The following is a 20,413-nucleotide window of genomic DNA, read 5'->3' as shown; positions in this document are numbered from 1 at the left end:
TACCACCAACCCAAAATAGGGTTTGAGGTTTATATTCCTTATACAGTGTACTGGCAATGCGGTTGTGGAGGATGAGGAATGAATCTCACAAGGATAAAAAATGCTTGAAAAATTATTGATTAAAATCCCAGAGCTTTCTATGGTGCTTGAAATCTGCCACAAGGGGGTACACCCCATCCCTCGAAACTCAAATAAAAGAAGAAAAAAAATGGAAATCATGGTGAAGAAAAAAACGTAGGAATTTATATGAGAAAATCTCAAGGTAGTTTCCTATTAAATTTATGGAGGGAAAATATCTTGGTGTACAGGAGAAAGCAAAAAAAAATTTGGAGAACTTGGAACAAAAAGCTCCTAAACAGTTGGAGCTTTTCTCTGCAAGAAACAATCCGAAAAATCCCAGCCCTTTTTGGAAAACCTTAATGGGGTGGTAAAAAGGGTTTTCTCTCTCCTCATTCAGCAGGAAAAGCATCCATTTTCGTACCTCCCTCATGCCGCATTTCCTCTTCCACCGAGACAGACAACTTGATTTAGGGGCTCACATTAAACCAGTTTTAATCTCTCTCTGTGTTTCCCCGCACCATATTCACGTCAGTTTGCCACCCTTCACCCCCAAAATTCACCCCTTAAATTCATTCTCCAAGACGGGGGAGCTATGAATTTTCCAAGAAGTCGACAATTAAACAGATTCACTTGATTTATCTCGATTAATTCGGTGCGAAATTTCCAAGGAAATTTCCCAGGCTATGTACGGAGAACCAGGAAGCTCCTTTAGCACAGAGAGACAGCAGAGAGAGTGTGAGGGATGGGGTTGAAAGGCTCACGATAAATGGGCACATAATTTAATATTGAAATAACTTTCAGTATCGCGTTAAGGTGTTGAGGAGCTGGGATAAATTAAATGCCTTTAGCAAGAAAAGGGTTTAATGATGAATCCACGAAGGATACGATCCCCAAAACATCCTTCACTTGACACATTGCCTCTCGCAATGTGATTAATTGCACACACAGGCAGGGTATTTTGTGATCTCACCCAGAGCTACAGAAGCTACACAACAGTATACTACACCTCCCTCATTCCGAATTAAACTCCATGCCAAGAGATGCCAGAGATCGTGAATCCGGAGCACAAATTTTTTTTCTTGCGCCCACACACCCACACAAAATAGGGGGGATAAAATGCAAATTAAATTCCATGAAACAGAGTGTCACACCCGTATATAGCGAGAATAATAAGGATGAGCTTTCCAATTAAATGTCACTAAATCCTTGTGCAATTTACACCACCGCCCGATTGAGATTCACATTCGTGACACTCTGATTTTGAGCACCCCCCCCCCGCCCCTGAAACTAGGTGTGTGTGTAGGTGGGGGTGGTGGTGAAGTAATTTTTATTCAGGTCACCGTATGTCGTCAATTAAAATCATTTGCATTTTCCATTCACTGCTTCTCGGTGCCATTTCTCGCATTTACGACATTTATTATATACGTTTCCCGTCCCGAAAATAGTACTTAAGGGTGAATTATATATAGAATGAACTTAAGTGGGATTTAGGGATCCATTGGGAGGAAGGAAATTAATGAAAATTATTTAAAAATTAATTTTTTTTCACAAGAAAACTTAAGAAAAGATTTTTTAAGTATGCTCAGTATATATCTCATTCAGTTGATGAGATAATACAAAAGTATGTATTCTATTTTCTTAAAAAAATAGTAAATTTTAATGCAGCACTATTGGTGAAATTTATTTCATTAAAGATATTTTTAAAAAATCTTCAAAAGATTGGAAAAAAAGAAAGATAAAAACTCACCAGTATGGATGTACGTGTGCTTCTTCATGTCACTCTTCTGGTGGAATCTCTTGCCACAGAAGGAGCACGGGTATGGTCTCGTGTCACTGTGAATAAGGAGGTGTGTTGACAAGGTACTCGATCTCTTAAAGGCTTTTCCGCACTGTTTGCACTCGAAAACCTTTTCTACATTATGCACAGCCCTAAATAATTGGTCAATTTTGTGTGAATTTTTTGTTCCTTTTGCTGCATGGAAAAGAATATTTATTTTTTCTTGTATGCTAACCTGTGTTGACTAAGACTAACTTCATGCCCAAATGTTTTGTTGCACAATTCACATGCAAAGGGGCGCTTCCCGTTGTGGGACCTCCGGGCGTGGACTTCCAATCCGTGTGCCGTTGAGAAGTTCTTTTCGCACTTGATGCACGAGAAAATGTCCCCAATTAGCGGTGGCATGCCCTGACGCATGAAGAAATGATGGTGATGGACATGATGGGGATGGGTGAAGTTTAAATGATTACCGGATGCACCACCCGTGGCGGTTTGGGTCATAAAATTACGAAATCTCACAAAGTCCTCACTTGTCGTTGGGTGATAGCTGGGAAAAATTCAATTTGAGAGAAGAAAAACATTAGTTTTTTCCTCGAAAGAACTAGAGGGATGGATTAAATGGTGGATGATGATTACTTGGAGGGTGAATTTGCAACCTGCTGCCCCTGCTGAAGAGCCACTGCTGCTATCCATGGGAAGGGGTGGAACAGGGGTCGGGGTAACATGTTGTGATCGTACATTGGGGGGTAATTTGGTCTGAAAAATATTTTAATTAGAATTTAATCTCCTACGATCTTTTCTTTTGTTCTCTTTTCGTAACTCACCTCAGCATATCAAAGGTGTTGGAAATAGTTGTGGGAGATTTCGAGGCTTTAGGTTGATCCTGTCGCAATAAGGCTGACACCGAAAATGCCTCAGACTTTTTAGCTAACTGAAAATGGGGGAAAATGGTGCTTTAAAAAAATTTATTTAAAAAAGAAAAATTAATTAAATCCGTACCTGTCTGGAGATTTCCGTTGTGGGTGATTCAGCTATTCTAGGCGGTGGCGGTGAATCAACTTCCAATTCTGGTGAACTTGATCTCGACCTCGAGCCCTCTGGTGATTTGGTGCGACTCCTCGATCGTGACTTTACGCGCACAATACTCAAGTTTGATGGTGAATCGCAAACAGATGGTGGTGTTTTATGCTGATACGTGCTGTTGTTGTTGTCCTCATCTTCTGAATCAACTCGTTCCACAAGGCGATTCACGCCGAATTTTATTTCATCTAGTTTTTGGATGAAGAAATTGTAGAGAAAAAAAAGAATCCGTCAGAGCTTTTGTGGCAAAAACACGCGTGATTAATGAGGGTTGATCCACAGTAGAGGTCATGTGCAAAAAAATCCACACACAGCCAAGTGTTGGGGTGTAATTTGTAGCATTTATCGGTGAGACGAATGCAATCCCTACTCGAGGGTTGATAGGTTCGGCAGTACAGCCAAAAATCAAAAGGGGATTGTGTGTTTGTTCAGCCCCTTCAATTTCAAAAATTTCATTGCAATTTTCTTCATCCCTTTCATGCGCATCACTGTCGCAATGTCCGTGGCGAATTAGGAAATTGCCAAATTGTTTTCAACCCTGGCGTTTGAGAATTGATAGTCCATATGGACTTCTCTGCATGCCCCATTTACTATGCATTGCTCGTCGGCTAAAACAGATGTTTTATTTACTTTCAACACCGTGGAAGAAATTCACATCATCATCCATCTGATTGCAGCAAAGCCGTGTAATTGTTATTACACCGAGAGGGCTTTGAGGGGGTGAGATTTCAACTGAATTCAAATTATCGCGTCTATTTATAGAATTCTCTCTCTCTATCTCTCCGAAGCACTTACCCACTTTTAGAAATTCTCTTTGAGGAAAATTGTTGCGAAAACCATTAAGGATGGATATTTTCTTGGAATTTCCTTAAGAAATAATAATATATTCGCGGGGAAAGGGGATGGAGATTCTGATCTAAATTCTAAATTTTAACACTAAAACCCACGAATGTTATTTATTTTCCATACAATGGGAAAATTACTTTTGGGGAGGAAAGTTCAATGAGAGGTCGACAGGTGTACGGCGGAAGAGATGGCATTGCTCTCGCTGAAAATAGGGGTAAAAGCGCACCAAAACAATAAAACAAGTTGTACAAATAACAATGTGAGTAATCTTCGTAAACCCCAAAATAACAATAATATCCCTCATGTATTGTATTTTCAACCCCTCGTCTACATACACCCATCTCATTCCCACCCTCGCAATTTTCCAGGGAGAACCATTTGAAAGGCAAAAAAAACGGAAAGGGAGAGAAGTGAAAATTCTGTGACTGATTTTCTCTCTTCTAGAGCTTCTCTAGCAGATTTTTCAAAGGGGTTTATCATTTGAAAATTTTGGGATTAGAATTATCTTCTAACTGCTCTAGTTGTGTATTTATTCTTTAAAAGAAATCTCTGCAATTCATATAAAACTTTTGGCTTTAGGTGATTTTTTTAAATTAAATTCGCAGAGATTTTCTATTAAAATTAATCATTTTCATATTTTTTTTGTAATAAACAAATAAATTATTGTTTTGGATCTTTATGGATAATATAATTAATCTCACTTACAGCATTTAGAACCTTTAACCAACAAGCTAAATTCATGATCGAAAAATTAAATGTGTAGCATTTTTCATGAGAATTGATAAACCCCCTGAATTTTCATGCAGTCATCCCTTGGTCCAATTTACTCTGTGGTGGTTTTTCTTCATCTCAACCCCCGCTGCAATGCTCACACTCACTCCTCCCAACCCCTGTGTGTCATGATAACCCTGGGGGAGGTTTATTTTGATTATTTACGGTATTGAATATTTTATTATGCGCATTTATTTTAAATATGTATCGAAATATTGCTCTTTTTTCGCCTCAACCTCATACCACCACCCCCTTTTCGACTTTTAGTACGCCTCAATTGCATTGCAATTGTCTTCATTGGGACCCTCATTGAATGCTTCCACACACATGTCTTCTACGCCGAAGAGGGTTGTGTAACATGAGGGGTTTATATAGGTCTCAATTGAAATATTATTCACATCACAATGACTCTATTTGATGATTAGAAAATCTCTCTGTGAAAATGTGGTGATTGAGACGTTTGTGTTGGATGTGATAAGAGAAATCAATGAATATCTCTTGGTAAATAAGTCATAAAACCATACGTAAAAAAAATCATTTCCATACACCAAAGAAATCAACAAGCTGCATGATATAGATTTTTTTGAAGAAAAAGCGATCAAAGTTCCGAAGAAATCAAAAAATGCATTTGAATTTTATGATATTTGTTCTTAAATAAATTCCCACCGAATTTCCACATTTGTTTGGAGTTAAATAACAGCGAAAAAAATCAAAGCGGATGAGGGTTGATAGATAAATGTTTTTTCTGTATGAAAAATAAATCCATTTGGGTACAATGTGGGATGTCACGCGAGAGCATATGCTAATAATATTAAACACTTAATTGGTATAAATCAAGTATTATCACACATTGCACTTAATCCTCCTGCCGAGGTGATAAGATATCGTGCGCAGTGAAGAAAAAATTTCAACTGTGGAAATTGATACGAAGATATGGAAGATTTCTTTTTTTTTTTTTGCTTTCCAACAACTCACCACACATTGATTTGTTGGCTGTGCGCCTCTGTGTGATAAATCACACGCGAGAGGTGTTTTCTCACGCGCGACAAATGCAGTACAATTTTGCAGAGAAAAATCCGCGTGATCACCCCACAAAATCCCCCCAAAGACTGAAGAATATTCAAAAGCTTGTACGCGGCGTAGAAGAATGGTCTGTTGTGCGGGGGAGGGAGAAAATGAAAAATCAAATTTTAAATAGAAAATAAACCCCAAATAGCATTCGACAAAATCCCCATTTTATGACACCTCATCGATAACAATTTTTATTGCTTGGTGTGACAAGATGAGGAGCAGAAAAAGTGTGTGGTGTAACACCCAATGGATAAATATTGTATTTAACTATCGCGCACTTTTGACACCACGACGACGGTGAAAAGAGGTTGAGGATTGATAAAAAGTGTGAGACACTTCATTTCCTCGCACACGCAGTACCTACTTTTTCTGCAAAAGAGTCACCAAGGTGGGCTTGCGTAAATTTGCTCTCTTCTGATTTTATGACGTGCTATTGGAAATTTCTTATTAGTCCGCTTGTAAATCACTTAAAATGGACTCTTTGGGTATCTATGGGGAAATATTGTTGTCAATAATCCTCATTGAGTTGGTTAATTTGTTGGAAAACTCTGTGAGGAGGCAGTTAAAAAATTCAAACAAAAGTTTTATTGAAGCTTATTTAATTCTTTTCTCTAAATGATATTTTTTTTGATTATTCCTGAATTAACTCAAAAATAACTCAAAGAGATTTGAGAAAGATCTCATAAATTTATGTAATCTTAAGGATAAATTGTAGAAGATTTAAGCTAAAATGTACGATCGATCTTCACTTAACAGCAACGATCCTCAGAGATAATCTGCCTATTTTTCTTGGGCATGAACTCTCTAAAAGTGAAAAACTCCCGTGATAAACTCCTGAAGGCTTTAGCGCTTTAAAAGAAATGTGAAAATTGGGAAAATCTTACGGGAGTTTATCACGAGAGATTTTCACTCTTAGAGAATACAGCCCCTGGTGTGAATCTCTAATTTTCCTGATTTTCCGATCGTCGGCATTTCGTTCAATAAGGTAGACTTACTTCCCAAAGCTTTCAACCTTTCGGAAGGCCCAAATAAAGTTTAAAAGCTTTGGGAAGTAAATTTACTTTATTAGAGGAAACATCCTCTCCCAGGCGATGACTGGAAAATCAGGAAAACTCAGAGATAATGCAAAGAATTTGATAATCTCTAATTTTTAAAAGAACCTAAAAGATTTTGACCGGAAAAATCTATTTTTTACATAAGAAACTGATTAAGATTATTTAATATTTTTTCTTCTATTTTCTTTTAAGTTTCCTTTGCAATTTTTCCTGCAATTCCCTTTTGCTATTACCTACTGCAAAAATAATGGCGTACATTTCCTTATCAACACAGAACATATGAAATTTGACAAGATAACGCGCGATTTCTCCCCTCAATCGTATGATTAATAAAAAAAATGGAAACCTTCTTCTCTCACTCATCGTTTGTTGATTTGGGGGAATAATTTTTTTTGTGGACTGATCGGGAGCCAATAAATCACTCATATGGAATCATGAATCCCACCCATAATCTCGATATTCAATATAAACACACCACCAGCACAATCTATGGCTTTTTTTCCACCAAAGTTAGTTCTATTCGTGGAATTTTTGAGGGCAATTTTGAGATTTTCACTTCTTATCGTGATTTCCCAATTAAATAAGGTCTCCCACCTTTTACCCCGCGTATAGCCCCCGCGGGAGAATGTGAGGCAAAAGCGGGAATGTGGAGTGTTTGTGTAGAGTACCCTTTGCGGGAAATTCTTTTGCACTCTATTTTCTAACGTACAGTGAATGAGATGCGGATTAAGTGAAAGTATGCATCCATTTCTCAATTGGAAGCTTCCGTTTTAGTCATTGATTTTCAATTGATCGTGGCCTTTTGCACATTGCTCTCAATTTTTTTACTTGTTTTTCTTTGCATTTCCTCCCAAATTCTTTTTTTCTTTTTGCTCCAGAAACCTGGAAAGTGTGTGGAAGAATGTTGCATTATGATTTTCCAGGAATTTTCTCATCGTGAGAAGGTACACAGAGAGTAACCTGAAAAAACACACCCACGAGAAAAGCATGATTAGGTGCTGGCTGTAGGTAAATGCCAAGTATGTGAGCGATAGGAGCTCCCTCGAAAAAAAAAGTCCACACACGGCAAAAGAATAGCAATAAATTTTCATACTCGCGATTGGATGCAATAAAAAGTTTCCGTCATTCCCAAAAAATCAATATTATTTATGGTGTATTTGTAGCTTCGGCCCAGATAAAATTAATTAAAATCAGTCATAATATTGCATAGCACACTCCACACAGGCTATGCGGTGAGACTATTTAGGATCATTGAATGAGAAATGCCCCGCGATTGCTCTTTGGCAAAAATTCTCTATGACTCAAAACACCTGATAAAGTTTTATTATTTTTTTTCTGTGGGTAAAGCTCAATAATTATGTGTAGGAGTGTGGGATAAATTTAATAGATATCGATGATAGTGAATTGGAAATACAATAAAATCTCCAGAGTTCATTCAATTTTATTACTCCACGAGCTGCTAAACCCCTCACCCCACACTACACTTTAAATCACTTCATACACAGAATTTGCCTTTTGATAAAATATTATGTGTATATACGAAGTTTTAAAGTACCTAACATATGTACTTGGTATTGCTTTAAACAAATTCCATTGCGCACTTGAACATTAAACTTCTTCTCTCTCCCTCTCTTGTATCATAATGAAATCGCGATTTTAGCACACTTGCAAAAAGCAAAAAGGAAAAAAATGATTGCTTGTTTCAATTTTAATTAAATCCAATAAAGATTTAATAACAAAAGTCTATATAGTTTAGAAAAACTTAGTTAGTCTAGAATGAAGAGCTTAGGCCTAGCTTAACAGGTTAAGTCTGATTCAAGATACGACTTAAATATTTTAGAGTAAATAATTCAGAGAAATTTAAGCTTGATTTATTTTCTTAAGCTAGGCCTAATTTTTTTTAAATTCTAGGTTTAAGTTCTAACTAATGCACAATAGGCCCACATGGGCCGCAGTGCACAGGAGATGAAAGTCTCCGAACCCCATTTAACGTAACGTAAGTTCTAACTAATCTAGACTTTAGGTTTTTAAGGTGAATCTAAATTTTTTTGGCTATTTTTTAATTTCAAGTTTTTCTTATCTACTAATATCTTATTCCTAATCTTAGGTTAATTTATAATTTTTCAAGTTCGGCTTTGGGGATCTTACCTTTGCACTTTTGTCCATCACTGCCATTAGTTAGATCTGTAATCCCAGAAGCGATAACTCGGGGTGCAATAGGATTCATAAATCTGTATGGATTCATGAAGTTTCCATTGAAAAGTAATGGGATTCCTCCGCCATTGAGAACTGAAATAGAAATTCAAAAGAAATATTTTTTTAATTTCAAAATCTATAAATTAAATTCAAAAATAATCAACAAGCATTCCCAATTAATTTATAAAACCAAACACTATCGTATCCGTGATTGAGCAAAGAAGATAATATTTTCTTGCTGAAAACATCCTCCATCACACAATCTAGCTCAATTGCCACAACCAGCAAAAACAATCACCACTTGCGTGTGATTCAATGGAATTAATAAAATTTTCATTAGGAGGCATGACTGTGTAATCTTCATTGGCGTCCCTTTAATTTCCCTTTTTCAGCGCAGTTTCGTTGAAAATTGGTGAAGGCACACAAACACCATCAACTGAGAGAGGAAAAAATTAATCTCAAAATCTATTTTAATTAAAAAATGCTTCGATTTAATTACACTGAAAAGGCCGAAGCTTGGCTTGGTTGCGTTGCTTTTCTTGGTGAGAGGAGGAAAATTTTGATTGCTGCTCAGTAAATCATGTGAATATCAAATAACTCTGTCATTTAACCATTTAAGATTCATCTTTTTACATCGCGTGGCGACACCGCCGCCGCCGGAGATTGAGGCTTTTGTCAATTTTCTTGACTCATCAAGACGAATTTCTCTCTTCTCCTATGCGCGATGGAACATAACAACTGAATTAATTAAGCATTGTCCACCACGAAAAATATTCTTTATGGTGGTGAAGAAGAAATAATTTTTTTATTGTTGTTTGCTTGTCTGCCCAAAAATTAACAAATATGCTTCATTTGGATAATTTTTTCTTCTAAACTTGGAGCGAGCTATTTTGGTTGTTCAATTTATTTTGAGTCTCACAAGGCGTATACGTCACATCTATGATTTTGAAATCCAATAATTCAATTAAATGCTCATCCTGATGAATTGAATGTGAATTATTGGGCAATTAGTGCCAAAAATTGAGCGATTTTGGGGTGACAGTTGATTATTTGCGAAAAACACTTAATTAGTGTTTGAATTCAAAGTTCGGGAGCGGTCGGCTTTGCTCGTTGAAAGCAATAAATGTCATGTTTTTGACATTTGCTAATGTCATGCTTTTTGACATTTGTTTGAAATTTTATTTAAATCGTAAATCGAAAATATTTTCATAAAAAACTAATTTTTATTAAATTACAACAGAGCTCCGCTTAAACTCTTTGCGAGTTTCATTACAAAAATCGCAGATAAAAACTCTCTCGTCAAACATGTGGTCTTTTTTTCCTCAAGCATTCTCCCCATTCAATGCGAGTAACGTCTTTGGAGCAATTTTTTGCTGAGCTTCCCAAAGTACCGGATGAAGATTTTGTGAAATTTAAGAATCAAGTACAACATACAGAAATAATTCATGCCCAAAATATGCTATGGTGATGACAGAAATCCATTTTGTGCGCCACTAGTTTTGCCGATTAATTTCCTGTGTGGAAGAAAATTCTTCTGGGCCGCCGTATTAGGATTTTTATAAATGTTTTATATCATTTTCTCGTTGATTCAATTACAACACAACCAAATCGTATTATATATCTTTGGCAAAGAGAAGAAGTCATATGGAAGAAAATCAATTTGTGGACACAAATCAGAATTATCTTATATTTTATTAATGTGAACCAATGTCATATCGCATCGTCTTTTCTTTCTTTCTCTCTTCTTCATGTAAGATGTTTTCCGCACGTGAAAGATTTCCTCAGTGGTGAATGGGAAGGGGGGTAAAGGTTAAATCCTATTAGAAAAATATGAAGTCAATTTGTTATATGGCTTATATATTTAAGTAAATAAAAAGAGCATCAATAGAGAGAGAGAGAGAGAAACGTGCGGGAGGGTGGAAAAGGGAAAATAAATCTTATTGATTTGTATTAAATAGTATAGTGTATGAACTATCGAAAGCATCAAACTGCTATGGGAACTAATTTGACTGTGTCGTCTTGTTTGGATTCAATTAAATGGGCAACCCCAGAAGTCATTGGGGTCATACCCAATTTGAATATGGCTTTTCTCCTCACCAATGCACGGCACCAGCACACCGAATTCACCGCACACACAAGAAGATGATTGATGGGTGAAAATGGTTTTTGGGGATTATCTTAATATTCAATTCAATTGCACAATTAAAAATGACGCCACTCACAACTTAAATCATCCAAAGAAAATGGGAACAGTTTTTTTTTTGGTGGAAATAGCACGCGACACATAGGCCCATCAATAATGCCACCAATAAGGGAACATCATACATGCCGGGTGGATGACTAACGAGAGTCTTTCTCTATATAGCTTTACCCATATAGATTTTGCGCAAGACTCAGTACATCACAATAAATCCTCCCGTGGGTGAAGAGTTCAAGCACTTAATGTCATTACATGGTGTTTTGGATGAGAGGTCAACACTTCCGCTTTAAAATATACACGTGCCACATGTGCGTTACTCATGGTGCACATCAATGAATTATTCAACCACTTTACTCTACTCACACACCAGAAGCCCCCAATTATATCGCTAGCAAACTATTATTATAATGCAGTTCATCGATGCCTACCTACAATGTACCTATAATTTCTGGGTCATGATCTTTTAAACTTTTTATTTTAATCAATTATTATTAATTCATTTTGCAGAAGCATTTCCGATAAATTGATTTCAAATGGTTTTAGCGATTAGCATCTGGTAAAACTATATAAAATCTGTTTGGAAGAAACCGTCAGATTTTGAAAGTTACTAACGTTGACAGTTGTTGAGGAAATGTCAAAGAGCTTTGAGAGTAATTTTGAGAGTTTCCCATTTTGTAGCTAAAAGCTTTGCTTGGAGATTGACCCCGAATGGTAATAAAATGTGAGAGATTTAGGCCAACCCCTAAACCTGTTAATCTTTCAAAATTTACCCCATTAGGCATTTAAGGAAGATTAGGGCGCTTCTTGACAATTTTATACAAATTGTGAGCAATCATAAAATCTCCCTAAAAGCTATAAAAATTATAAAATGATTTTTCCGCATTCCAGCGACGTTTTTCTTTATCTTAAAACTTTATAGAACAACAAGGAGATTTTATAAAATATATTGATATTGTAGAGCACACAGCAAAGTCTTCCGGCATTTTATTACATTTTTTTCTCCCTGCATAACACATTGCGATGATTCTAAAAGAGATTCCCCTTATTACTTTTTTTCATATCTTACTCTTCACGCATAATTAATGTCTTACACTTGGTCCATTTGAAAATGTCAAAGATTTGTAGTTTTTTGCCAGTTTTGTATGAATCTCGAATGTGAAAGAGCACCATATGTGGCCGTATGTTTCTTTTTGTTTTCTCGCCAGCAACTAATTAACCAATTGAAGCAAGAATTCCTCATAAAATATATCGCAATATTGGTATGGTTTCATTGAGGAATTTTCCCAAAAAAAAGCCCAAAAAGAGCTTTCGAAATACCCACGAAAAATTGAATTTGTTTTTCACGTGAAGTTCGCCGGGCGTGGGTGTTGGGAGCCAAATTGTCGATGGATTTTTTAGATGAGATATCGCATAACAACATAATTTATGGGACTTACTGTGAATCCCTCTGAGAAATCTCTTAATAAATTGCGCGCGTTGGAACAATTTCAATTGCTTCGGTGCTTTTTTTTGGTTTCTCTCGCCCCTCATATGGCTGAATTTTTCATTTCTTGACGAGATAACAAAAAAAATCTTTCGCAACACAGCGAAATCACTTTTTTCCACGGCTGATAATCTCAATCATGAGGAATTCACATGAGAGGATGTCGCTAAAAATATCTCAATGATGATTTTTCACAATATGTGGAGGAACTTCGTGGAAAAATTGGAAGAAAAAAAAGTGCGGGGAGGAAAAGTAATGATATTTTCTCTTTGCTGATAAATCCTCACTATGTGCAACTTTTATCCATCCGTATGACACTTTTTTTTTGCTCGCAAAAGAGTTTTTCTATCCCCGCACTCTTGTGGAGTTTTTCCACACACAGAGGACAATTTTTTCCCTTTTTGGAAAGGGAAAATGGACGTAATCCCTAGGAATTTTCATGGTATGGAGTTAATTGAAAATGACGAAAAAGTAATTACGCACTGGGCTTTGCTATTTGACAAATTAAACCAGATATATCTGTGTGCTGATGGTGATGAATTTTATAGGAAAAAAATATTATATGTGTTTTCTAGAGAGGAAAAACAAGGATAAAGAGAGAGTGAAAAAATATGTAGCACATAAGATGGGCAGGACGTTGAGGGGAAAACCATCTAGAAAATAAACTATAGAATTCATTTAAAAGAATATTCTGGAGGTTGCTTTTTGAGCTTATATAGTTTGTTCTTCAGGAGTAATTTTCTCCTTCCGGGGGCGTTTAAAAGAAAATAATCCTTTCCCAAAACTTTCGGCGTTTCACCACGCCTTCCTCAGTGGTAAAATTGTCAGTTCTCTTGGCATTTTACATTGGCAGGGAATTTTCACTCGATTTTTCTCAATTTTTCCTTTCCTTTTGCAAAGCAAAGGAGATTATTGACAAGGGTTCAAATAACTGACAATCTTACCACTGAAGAAGTCGTGGTGAAACACCGAAAGCTTTGGGAAAGTATTCTTTTCTTTTAAACCCGCATCCCCTATTGACGTCCCCGGAAGGAGAAAATTACTCCTAAAGAACATTCTACAAAAATTCCGTCAAAAATTCATTAATTAAACTTATATAGTTTGTCAAAAGAAATAATGAAAGCTTCCTGAAAGCTCCTGAATTTTTTTTTCTTTTCATGAAGAACATCAGATTTTGCACACGGTGTACTACCCCACTGGCACCCCCACACTAAGCAAAGAAAATATTGATTTTAATCCACATTTTCTCGTACTGGAAAAGGCGAAATCCTGTACAAAAGTATCTCTCTTGGGAAATAATTGGGGAATTATCGAATAAAATTCCCTCTTGCATTTGAAATTTCCATAAATACCTATATCAACCCCCGCAAATATTTGGGGGATACCGAGGGGTTTTACTTTTTTTTGATCAGGGATGAAAGCAAAAAATCATATGCGAATTATTTTCTCATATCCCATGGGGATCTCTGCATACAGAGTGCAAAAATAAATTAACTACAGAAACGTATACCTACAAATATCTCGAATATTTTCAATTGGGAAATTTATATGCAACATGATTTATGATTACATGAATAAATATGTATGGATTGTGTTTTTAATTTCTCACACCATGCATTATTTCCCTTTTATAATTCATCTGTGTTGTTTATCAAAATACACCCCCGCCCGTACACATGTCCCAATTAACTGGGTACTGTTTGTGACAAAATATTAATATTTTTGCAATTAAAAAAAAAGCTCAAACAATAAGCTTTCAGTGCCTGTGTGGTTGAGCTTTCAATTTGCTATTTCCGCGGAATGAGGTATGTGGGTGGGTGACGGACAGGAGGGGGAGGATGGCTTAAAGTGGTTTTTGGGAAACGCACACATGGATTAATTAGTGGTTTCAAATGCAAAATCCCTTTTGCCTAATGCAATTGACATGGGATTTGGCCATCATGTGCTCCACCTCATCCTCTCTCCCTTCCGAGTGGACACATCCCTATATGAAGCTGGGGTGGAGTCTTTGGTTTCCCATTTTCCTACCCAGCAACAACAACATCTCTGGAAGTTTGCAATGAAAGTTCATCACGAAGTATTTTCCTCTCCCATCTGTTGCACTCTTTGGATGCGGAAAATGTGTCACACAACATCTCCCAGAACGTCTCTAATTGCTTCTGTAATTTTCCTTGTGAACTCTGTTGTGGCCCATCCCGAAGAGACTTTCAAAGGATATGTGCTCAATTTTAGAATGGTCCCTTGGGGGCACATACCAACCCCATTGCAACTCCCAAAGTCAAAGGAAATTTATGAGCTTTAGGAGGTTTTGAACATTTATTTCGTTTCGAATTATATGAATTTGACATTTTTTTTAAATAAATTAAATAAATAAAATAAATTAACTTTGCTAAAAAAAAAACTGCAGAGAAAACGTAAAAAATTAACTTGTTTTAAGTCAAATTTTAAACTGTTTTAGATAATAGGAATCTTGCATAAAAATAAAATAAAAATATTACGATTTGTGACGTGTCTTAAACACAATTAAAATTAAAGCAATTTAATTTAACTTAAATAAACTTTATTATATTCAGAAATATTGTAAAATATGCCTTAATCAATCAGACTTTAAAGGCTTTATCAGTTTTATTTGTTTAACCGAAAATTTCCGATTTATTTAAATAATTATCCGATTTGAAAAGCTCAAACATTTTAATATTAGATTTTGTTAGAAATAATGTTTTATATTACCAAGAAAAATTTCTTAAGATTTCCTTCTGCTAAAAGTAATAAAATTTAATTCTTAGCACTTTCATAAACTACAAAATGATTAAAGTCCTTTCTTTAGATTCAAGGAGGATTTTCTTCTATATTTTATACCTCCTTACATTAACTAAGAACTTATTCGAAAAAAAATGAATTTAAAAAAAATGCTTTTTTAAAGATTTTTTTAAATCTCACAAAATTCTAACTACAAAATAGTTTGAACTTACCGTCGGATTTCCCTTTTGGCGTAACTACTTTGAAAGCACTTGATGTTGAACCATTCTGCTGTGTTAGCATCATTGATTTGGCTTCACTACTCAATTGTCTGCTAAAATGGTTCTTTTCACTGACACTAAAATCAAGTGGCAAATGCACTGATGATTCCCCAATTTCCATCTTCAGAACAATTCTCTCCTTCCGGTCAGCAATGTTCATAATATATTTTAAAATTAATATATTTTTTTTTAATTTATCTCTTCAAGTTCTCAAATAAAAGTCCCAAAAATCCTCTTAAGCATTTCTCAGGGATGCACAACCCTTGTGGTTCACACGCGATGAAAAGGAGCTTATTCACGAGTCATGTACGGATGACTTGAGCGGTAGGAGCGCGGATTAACACTACTTTTGCGAATTGAGCATTTAGTAGCACAAATCAGTATTCTGGAGTTTTTCCTGAACAATTGTCTGTCTCATCGTCACTTTCTCAGAGGTTTGTCTCACTCACGCATTTGGGGGTTTTATTAAAAAAAAAATAAAGACGGTTTTAAGATCGCGCGCTTTCGTTTCTCTAAATTCTCACCCGCAACCCGTTTTGGGCAAAACCACGTCGAATACTGAAATCTTGCAGTGATAGCGCTCGTTGCCCAGCTTGGCGGACATGGTAGATTGCTGACGGCGAGTGTGACAGATAGAAAGAGCAACAGATTTTCAAGCTCCGCCTTTCAGTGTGGAAATCCCCTCCATGTCGTCGCTGGAAATACACTGAAACGAACGGCTGGTGCAAAAAATCCCAAAAACTTCGTGTCTCAGTGTTTGTTCTGGGCGGTCGACGGATTCACACACTCAGAGAAAATCACTCCCGTATCCGGCATGAGACGAACGAATGAATAAAAAAAAGAACGCGGCGCACGAGGGATAGCGTGCGAGTGTGAGTGGCGCGAAGGAGAAGAAACGGAAGCGATTTGTGTGGTGCAGCCACGAAAGTTATCTCGTGAGGAGCGCCATTCTTCAATCGGGAATGCCATGAAATGAAGCTGAAAAGTGAAATGGAAAAGATTATAGCTTAACCCTCTTCAAGATCCGCTTTGTCTCCCCCATTTTGTCAGGGTAGTACAACTTATGCTTTTTCACTCTATACTCACACTATAAGAATAGATAGATTGTTTTGTACTCAGAAGAAAATGGAATGAAAATAGTTTGTTTGATAATATTCTTCTTTGCTCACGGAAAAAGATTCTTGACATTTTAATAGTTTTAGGAAATTCGCAACCGTTTGATAAATACTTATTTTTGAAAATGCGATATGGTGTCAAATTTTCCGTTAAAACGTTTTAAGTGTAAAGAAAAACCTAAAGGGAATTATTTATTATTCCTAAAAATCTCAGAGATACTATTCCCTTTTAATTTTAAATGGAAGAATCATTTTAATTTTAATTTCCACAGATTTTAATAGTTTTTATGAATAATTTGTATTATTTAATCCTCTTGACTTTCATTGACTCTATATATTTCATTGCAATAAAAAAATTTAACGGTCGAAATGAAAATTTAATAAAAAAGAAAATTCTAACCTAACTTTTTCAAACAATTCTAAATTTTTCTTCTCTGATTTACTTCCAAATTGCCAAAATTTATAATTTGCACTTGCTCACACCCCAGGAATGTGCTGATGTAAGAAAATTCACTTTAACTCCAATATTTTTCGTGAAAAATAACCCTGAAAATGTCAAGTGGCGCACTAGAGCATCGCATGTTCTCTAAAAAAAAGCCACACACTTAACCAAAATAGCAAAAAGGAGGTGGGAGAGACGGCAGAAAAAAAAAACGACCCAACATTGATTTCGATAATTGATTTCGATCTATTTACAATCCCAAATATATATGGTGCGTGGAGGCTCAGCGATATCACCCAATTTCAAATATGGAAAAGTGATTGAAAATGATAAGGGGCTTTTTATGGGGAGCACTTGGATTTTATGAGAGGTGGAAACACCGTTGTGCGTTAATCTTATCATTTTGATTTAGGGAGAAGTGAGCAATGTCTCAAGCAATCAGCGGACTTATTTCCCAATCAATGGTAACAACACCACTTCTTTTCCTCATGGACAAATAGATTTTTTTCTCTGAGTGTTCTCCCCTTTTACAGGGGGAGGGGGGAAGGAACGAAAGAAAGCTGAAGAAAATAAAAGGATTAAAGAAAGGCGGAAGAGATAGTTCTGTGAGGAGAGAAATTTCCCCTGTTTTTGTACCCTGCCTGTGGTGATGCAAGGGTAGAGTAGAGAGAGGCCTCTTGTCGTTAGCAACAACCCCTGAATGCGTTCCACAAGTCTTGGAGAAAACGCAGGGATTTTTTCAATCCAACACTTGCGCTCTCACGAGTGGTGCCGAGATTGGTTACCACAATCATTGGGAGGCGGACCCGTTGTTGCCATCCTGCTCGGGGTACAGTGGTTAAAGTGAGAGGATGGATGGTGGAAAAACACAAAGCGCCGTGATATGTGTCAGAATGGGAAAATCCGAGAAGGATTTCCCGCTCCTGGGCTTGTGCGAAAGCACACGATAAGGGTGGAAAAGTGGGTTCTGTAAGCTCCGCAAGGGGGTGGCTGTGGGTGAGCTTTTCAGCTCCGCAGGTGATTTTGCCCGCAGATTCGTTTACTTTCCGGCCGTCTGTTTGATTTGAAATCCACAAATGTTGGGGGCTCTGGAAAGCTTTTCACACAGAGCTTTTCCAACGGAAATTCCTTTCTTATTTTTTGTGGCAAAATTAATAATTTCTTAATAAGTTTCTCAAGATAAACCCTTTCTTTCTTCCCATTTCGTAAAGATCTGACGGTCATTATAAAAATTAAAAATTGAAAAAAAAAAGAATTCAAGAAGTGCCTCAAATTAACCGACAGATCGTGTGAAAATGTCTTTTGGGATTTAATTGGGAGCGGAGTCTCCAAGAGAAAGATCTCAATAAAATTTTATTTTTTCCTTCTTCTCCCTCGGTGGTAATTTTTGTACGGAGGGTACGATACATATCCCGATAAATATTTCACAGATAGACATTTTTTTGGGACTCTCCCTCGGGTGGAATTGGAAGTAAATATTCTTTTGATTCGAATTTATAGCTTGTCATCAGTGGAAATGCGGGTTTTTTCTTTTTCGTCTCTTTGTCTTTGCACCGCGTTTTTTCCCGTCATCTCTTACCAAAAACAACATGATATTCTTTGTTTTAATTCCATTTCCTTTCATCCCACAGAAAATATTTAATCAGTGATGTTGGCGGGAGCAGATGAATCTCCAAAAAAAAATGAACCATCGCTCTGTTGTGCCTTTGATTAAGAATATTATTTTGTTGTTACCCCAAACTCGTTGGATTTTTCAATGGGGGAGGGAGATATGTAATTAATTCATGGAATAAGTTAATCAATAGTTTGATTATTTTCTTATTTATTAAGGTTAGAGAAAATCAAAGAAAATTTAGCTCAATATATTTTTAGCATCAAATTTTTAATTCTCACGTCAAAAATAGAATTTACAAAAATGATTCAAGTTGAGAGTACACTGCAAAGTACATCAGCTTTTCACTCTCATTTTAAATTGTGATAAAAGCGTAATACAAATTTCATGAATGAATTTTCGCACATATAGTCTAAATTGAATTAAGCCAGAGCGATACATCAAATTTTGCGAGTCAGGCTCGATGATTGATTTTTAGCAAATTCAATAAAGCCAAGAAAATTGCTGCAAATGTCAATCCATGTGAGGGTTTCCTTTTTTTCACATTTTTTTTGTTCCATATTGAAATCTTATTTCTTTTTGCATTTTCACCAAGATTTTCAATTGGCCATAGCAGTGTGTGGAAAATAAAAAAAGCAAGAAATTCTTATCACTTTGAAGGGTGCTCTAAACTGATTAAAATTTTTTAAATAGGCATGAAAAAAATGGATTTATTTATTGTAGGTGATTTTATTACCTTATAGAGACTAATGTAGATAAAGCAAAAAATACCTGATGAAATTGTCTCAATCCGCGATGACTATTGAATTGATAGCGGAAGGTTGGCGGTGGGCCATGATGGTGAAGCAAGAAAAAAAATTGAAGAAGATTCTCCCTGATAAGAAGTCGTGCAATAAAAAAAAAAAGCTGTGCGGGTGGGAGAAAAGGGGCAATTTTGTGGTGTAAAAAATAATCTCGATGAGTTTGAAAATGAGGAGAAAAAAAACTAATGTGAAGTTTATCTGCCTTCAATCCTACATTTCGGTTATTTGCGTGGCTATAATTTGATAAAATTGATTGCCTTTTTTCGCCTCCAATCTTCGATTCTTGCCAAAAAATGAAAATAAGAGAGTGCTATATCAATAAAATGAATTATTGTCGTTATCAGGGACAAAAAAGCGCACAATTTTTCCTTATCACGGACTCTGTGTGAAGATTTTCCATGTGGTTTTATGGAAGAAAAAATTATGGCTACGAGTCATACAGAGAAAATTTATTTGGAATTACATATCAGGGAGGAATGATGGAAAATTTTCTATTTGGTTTATTTTTTTATTCTTTATCTCGACGTGAATATCCATCACAGATTTTTCAGAGATTTTCCACTTGTACTGTGGAATCATCTGCCAGTTTGCTGCCTCTCTCATTGTTCGATTGCAAAAGATAAATCCCATTTAAGGGTAAATTAGCGTGGCTCAAAGCGGAGAAAGGGGTGAATCCACCCCTATTTGGTGAAATTGAAAGGGGTTTTAGTTGCCTTCCTTGTAATTTTCTTCTACAGTAGTCTTTTGTCGTTGTCAAAAAAAAAATAATCTGGTACCTCCTAAATCTAAATCAATTCGACAGTTTTGTGGTTTACTCTCTAATTTTCATCTTTTCCTTTTTAGCCATTTTAGCTCCGCCAAAAAAAAGGGGTTCCATCATCA

The 20,413-nt window shown here is 36.1% G+C and overlaps 2 protein-coding genes across 3 annotated transcripts in view; one reads left to right on the top strand and one right to left on the bottom strand.

Annotated features, from left to right (window-relative positions):
* The window catches only part of LOC129788410 (zinc finger protein Gfi-1b-like), a 30,250-nt gene extending 14,070 nt beyond the window's left edge, over positions 1-16,180 (bottom strand). Inside the window, exons 1-7 of one of the 2 annotated variants that reach the window (XM_055824457.1) lie at positions 15,512-16,180; positions 8,809-8,949; positions 2,837-3,105; positions 2,662-2,768; positions 2,474-2,593; positions 2,073-2,384; positions 1,808-1,989 (exon numbers count right to left, since the gene is read on the bottom strand). In XM_055824457.1, the coding sequence (XP_055680432.1) occupies positions 1,808-1,989; positions 2,073-2,384; positions 2,474-2,593; positions 2,662-2,768; positions 2,837-3,105; positions 8,809-8,949; positions 15,512-15,719 (1,339 nt within the window). In that variant the 5' untranslated portion in view covers positions 15,720-16,180. The remainder of the gene's footprint in view (positions 1-1,807; positions 1,990-2,072; positions 2,385-2,473; positions 2,594-2,661; positions 2,769-2,836; positions 3,106-8,808; positions 8,950-15,511) is intronic. The other variant, XM_055824458.1, reaches the window with a different exon arrangement.
* Positions 1-20,413, top strand: part of LOC129788401 (N-acetylgalactosaminyltransferase 7) — a 783,634-nt gene that overhangs the window by 295,910 nt on the left and 467,311 nt on the right. The window lies entirely within an intron of this gene.

The sequence above is a fragment of the Lutzomyia longipalpis genome, chromosome 2 (assembly GCF_024334085.1).
Source record: "Lutzomyia longipalpis isolate SR_M1_2022 chromosome 2, ASM2433408v1".
Taxonomy (NCBI): domain Eukaryota; kingdom Metazoa; phylum Arthropoda; class Insecta; order Diptera; family Psychodidae; genus Lutzomyia; species Lutzomyia longipalpis.
The sequence above is the reverse complement of the archived record's forward strand: the minus strand, read 5'-3'. Positions and strand labels throughout refer to the sequence as shown.